Here is a 5,116-nt window from a genome sequence, read left to right on the forward strand (position 1 = left end):
CTGTTTCTTTTAATACTTAATTAATTGCTTTTTATTTTCATATTATTTTTTCATCTAAAAAAAACCTAAACTAATAATTATTAGTGATATGAGTAGCATTGATATATTTACTTATGTCAATCAATTATTAACTTCTGTTGTATTTTCTATAGACAATAAAATTGGAGCAACTGTCTTTACTGCTTTACATTCATCTAGTAATAACCCATCAATCAAAATGTATTTACAATATCTAGAAGAGTATTATGGAATAAATGAAGATGAAACTAAATTAATTAATGAATGTCTTGAAAGAAATGATTATAAACAATTAAATAGTTTAAATCCATTATTATTTCATGAAGTTATAAAACAATCATCATCTGAAACAAAAGAAGAAATTCTTTTAAATAGTCAACAATTTAAAAAAGAAGATATAAGTTGTATTCAAACGATTTGCCAAAATGAAGTATTAAATAAAAAAGTCAATGAACAGCAAAAGAAAGTTAATAATATTCAACAGGCTTTAATGATTCTAAAAGATGAAGTTGTAAAAACACAACTTAAAATTAGTTATAATCTTAATGAACAAATTCAAACACAAACATTACCTGAACCTAATATTCCTGAAAGTCGTAATATCTTTATATTTCAAATTTTTAATTCAGGTGATGACCAAAAAAGGATTGAAGAATTAAAGAATCAAAGAATTCAACAATTAAAAAATTCATTAAAAGATTTATATGTTGTTGACTTTTGGGAAGGATACGGCTCTGGACTACTTCCTAAAATAATATTAGTGGTCATCGAAGAATTAACAACCGAAACAAAAAAAGATATTGAATCAGTTCATTCTCTTTATCCTTCATCAAAAATTTATCTTATATATTTGTATAAAAAAAATAAAATACAACACATTGAATCTAATCAAATTTCGTTACACTTTGACATCCAAAAGAAAGAAGGTTTATTTGAGCTTGATAATTCTTTTCTTCAAATGGCTATTCACTGTTTTAATTAATTTCTCTTAATTAAAATATTTTTTCATTTTTTTTTTTTAAGATTGCAATCTAAAAACTTAATGAAAACTTAAAAAGAATCGTATAAAAAATGAAAAGAAAAGAACTAGAACTTAAAAAGAAAGATAAATATAATGAGCAAGAAGGTTCAACAAGTTGACCCTGTTACTGAATCAAATCAAAAACAAAATAATATGGCAATGTACACGGATCTTATGAGAAGAGCCATGGACCATAAAAATTATAATGAAGCACTTGAAAACGCATATAAAATTTGTGAACAAATGAATACCACTAATTTGATTCCAGCACAATATTATAATTTATATCTTGTGTTACAACAATGTTTAAGTGTATTAGACATGTACTTAAGAACTGACTATATTGCCGATGGAAATGATATACTTGACTTATATGAAGAAGTACAAACTTATCAATGTGCTGTTGCTCGTTTATATTTGATGTGTATTGTTGGTTCAGCTGCAGTTAAATCAAAGAAAGTAGGTATAGTTGTATTTTTAAAAGATATTATTGAAATGTCACGTGCTGTACAACACCCAACAAAAGGAATTTTCTTAAGAAATTATATTCTTGATTGTGTTAAATCAATTCTTCCTAGTTCTACCACTGAAGAACCATCTGAAGGTAATTTGATCAATTCAATTGAATTCCTTTTGAACAATTTCTCAGAAATGTGTCGTTTATTAGTACGTTTAACACAAGGACCACAAGTTACAGAACAAAAAGTAGAAGAGCAACAACAATTATGTCAGGTTGTAGGTAAAAATTTAATGATTATGTCTAATCTTGATGGTGTTTCATTAGAATTATATTCTACTAATATTTTACCAAGATTTCTTGAACAAGTTCTCCTTTCTAGAGATAAAGTTACTCAAGACTATCTCTATGACGCTCTTATTCAAGCCTTTCCAGCTGATTATCAACTTGCAACTCTTCACCTTCTTCTTCATTCATTAGGAGGTGTTGTAGCAAATGTTGGAATTAGAAGAATATTATGTTCATTAATGGAACGAATTTCTAGTTATGTTGCAGCTAATCCACAAATAGAACGTAATATGGATATGTTCAAGATCTTTTCTACTCACATTTCACAAATTGTCAAAACTCAAACACTTACTTGTGAAGAATATGTTAGTGTCTATGCCACTCTTGCTCATTTAGTACTTGTCTGGCATAATGAAGATGATGCTTATACACAATTAAATGCTATTAATGATAATGTTTATGACTATCTTACTACTCAACAAAATATTAGCATTGAAGCTGCTAATGCTTTAGTGTCTCTTCTTCAATTCCCATTCACGAAATACAATGTTCTTAAGGTTATTCAACTCAGAGTTTATCCTGAATTAATTAATTTACTTCCATACACTTTAAGACATGAAACTCATAGATTTGTTGCTAAAAAAGTTACCGAAAAGAATCATATCTCTTCTACTGGAGATATTATGGCTTTAACTATTCGTTGTATTGAAACCCTTTATCAAGACACTAAAGATATGACACCATTAAATGATGAAGAACTTGCTATTGATTGTAATTTATTCAAAACAGTTGCATTATCATCTACTGTTAGTACAGATTCTTTCTTTGATATTGTAAGAGAAGTCAAAAATGCAGTAAAGAATTCAGGAAACCGTAGATCTTTGATGATACTTCCCACAGTCATTTCTATGTATTTAAGAGCTATTCCAGTTATTACAGATAAAAAAGATGATATATTTAAATGTGTCTTTGATATATTGAAAACTCTTAAAACTTTATCTCATTTTGTTGCTTTAAAGTGTTGTATTGAAGTTGGTAGTACTGCTGCTCAAGCAAAATATTCCCAAGCTTCTTATTTCTTTGAAACAGCATTAGCTATGTATGAAGATGAAACTGATGTTCCAAAAGAAGAGTCATTAAAACTTATTCTGTCTACTTTAGCGTCATGTTCATTAGAAGATGATATGAATGAAGTTTACATTAATGGATGTGGCAAATTTATTCAACTTCTACAAGACTCTTTCCAAAAAGGAAAATTATATTGTCAAGTATCATCTGCTTTATTCAATGAACAAAGAAAAGTTGCTAAACAATCAGTTAGTTATTTACAAAAAGCAGTTAAAGAAGCTGGTTTATGTCAAGTCGCAGAACAAAACATAGAATTATTGATTGATATATTAAATATCTATATCATTCATTTTATTCGAGATAATTCAGAAATCACTGCAGAATATATTAATAACTTTGCTAATGTTATTAAAGAAAGTATTTCCCAAACTGAGATTCCAAAATTACAATCCTATTATAAGGAAACGGCAGACTATATTGCAACAAGAACTGAAGATAAAGTCAAACAACTTCAACTCTAATTTATCGAATTTTTCTCTGATAAAGAATAACGAATAGGTTTTCTCTTTTGAAAAATTATATTATAATTTATAGTGAAAATTTCTAATTAAAACTATACTTTTTATTTTCATTTCATCATGAAGCCATTTGGATGTATTATTGATATTGATGGAGTTCTTATTAGGGATGGATGTAAAATCGAAGGAGCAGACAAAGGGATTGAATTACTTGAAAAACATAAAGTGCCATATTGCTTATTAACTAATGGTCATGGAAATGCTCAATACAAAGCAGATATCGTTAATAAAGCATTAGGAACTCATGTCACTCCAGAACAAATTATTTTAGCAGTTTCTCCTCTTAAAGACTTAGTAAATGATTTTGAAGATAAACCGGTATTAATAATTGGAAAAGAAATGGAGATGGACACTGTTCGAAGTTTTGGGTTTAAACATCCAATTTATTATGAGGATTATGCTACAATTAACCCTGCACAATTTCCTGATAGATACCAAGCTGTTCACTCTTATTCTATTCATTCTGAATTAGACGAACATACACAAATTGCAGCTATATTTATTGCCCATACTCCATTGAATTGGGGAGAAGCAATTCAAATTATTTGTGATGTTTTAAGATCAAAAGATGGAAGTCTTGCCTCTATCATAGACAATAACATTATTTTAACACAGAGAATACCAATTTATTTATGTAATCCTGACTTTGACTATGCAGGAAAATTCTCTTTACCCCGTATGACAGTTGGTGCTTTTGGAACATGCTTAAATACAGTTTGGAAGTCAATCACAAACCAAGACCTTAATATCCAGTTTATGGGAAAACCATATCGTCTCTCATACAAAATGGCTGAAAATGTCATTCTTAAACATAACAATAACATAACTCTTTTTTATGGAATTGGGGATAATCCAATTTCTGATATTCGAGGGGCAAACAGTATGAAAACTGAATCACCGTATAATTATACTTCTGTCCTTGTTGAGTCAGGTTGTAGTAATGAAGAGTCTCTCAAAAAAGATCCACCAGACATTGTGTCGTCAAATTTCCTTATGGCTGTGAAAACAATATTAAAAATGAATGGAATTTCTATTAATTAATTTTTACATTTATGAATTATTGTTTATTCTAATGACACAAAGCCAAAACAAAAAATTATTTAATTTATTTCTTACTATCACACTTACTGCTTGCTATTTGTTGTTGTTTTCTCGTACAATAAAATACCAACTTCTTCCTATTACGGATGGTGTATATTCATTAATATTAATTTTTTGTTAATTTCTTCTACTTCTTGTGGTGTAAGTATTTTAATTTCTTTGTCAAAGAGTATTTTCAATTATTCTTGGTTTTGTATTTCTATCAATTTATTTATTTCTGTTTTGTTCTGTATTTTTTATTATGAGATTGTTTGTATTTTCTTTGTGTTTTATTTTGATATTTACTTCTATTGTGATAATACTGTTTGTTTCTATTAAAATTATTGTTAAATATTTATGACAATGAAATTATGAATGAAATAAACAATACTATCAATCCAGTTATTACTATGATGATAATTAATAATATGATAATTAATATGATAATAATTCATAGATTTATTTCAAATCAAATAATAACTATTTTCACACATTCTTCTATCATTTATATTTGTTTATTGATATGACATTCTTCTTTTGTTATTTGGTTTTATATTATTTGTTATTTTTCTTGTAATTCATCATTTTCTTTATAAATAAATGAAA

The 5,116-nt window shown here is 27.4% G+C and overlaps 3 protein-coding genes across 3 annotated transcripts; all 3 read left to right on the forward strand.

The window, feature by feature from the left end:
• Positions 1-88: 88 nt before the first annotated feature.
• On the forward strand, positions 89-1,000 carry ENU1_168320 (hypothetical protein; the record flags this gene model as incomplete). Its single annotated transcript, XM_008861074.1, has 1 exon — positions 89-1,000. One exon carries the CDS (start codon positions 89-91, stop codon positions 998-1,000), a length of 912 nt encoding a protein of 303 aa, XP_008859296.1.
• A 132-nt stretch (positions 1,001-1,132) lies between these two features.
• Positions 1,133-3,373, forward strand: ENU1_168330 (vacuolar protein sorting-associated protein 35, putative; the record flags this gene model as incomplete). Its single annotated transcript, XM_008861075.1, has 1 exon — positions 1,133-3,373. The coding sequence occupies one exon, from the start codon at positions 1,133-1,135 to the stop codon at positions 3,371-3,373; it is 2,241 nt and encodes a 746-aa protein (XP_008859297.1).
• A 117-nt stretch (positions 3,374-3,490) lies between these two features.
• On the forward strand, positions 3,491-4,471 carry ENU1_168340 (HAD hydrolase, TIGR01456 family protein; the record flags this gene model as incomplete). Its single annotated transcript, XM_008861076.1, has 1 exon — positions 3,491-4,471. The coding sequence occupies one exon, from the start codon at positions 3,491-3,493 to the stop codon at positions 4,469-4,471; it is 981 nt and encodes a 326-aa protein (XP_008859298.1).
• Between the last annotated feature and the right edge of the window lie 645 nt (positions 4,472-5,116).

Source organism: Entamoeba nuttalli, assembly GCF_000257125.1.
Source record: "Entamoeba nuttalli P19 unplaced genomic scaffold asmbl_7275, whole genome shotgun sequence".
Taxonomy (NCBI): Eukaryota; Evosea; order Mastigamoebida; family Endamoebidae; genus Entamoeba; species Entamoeba nuttalli.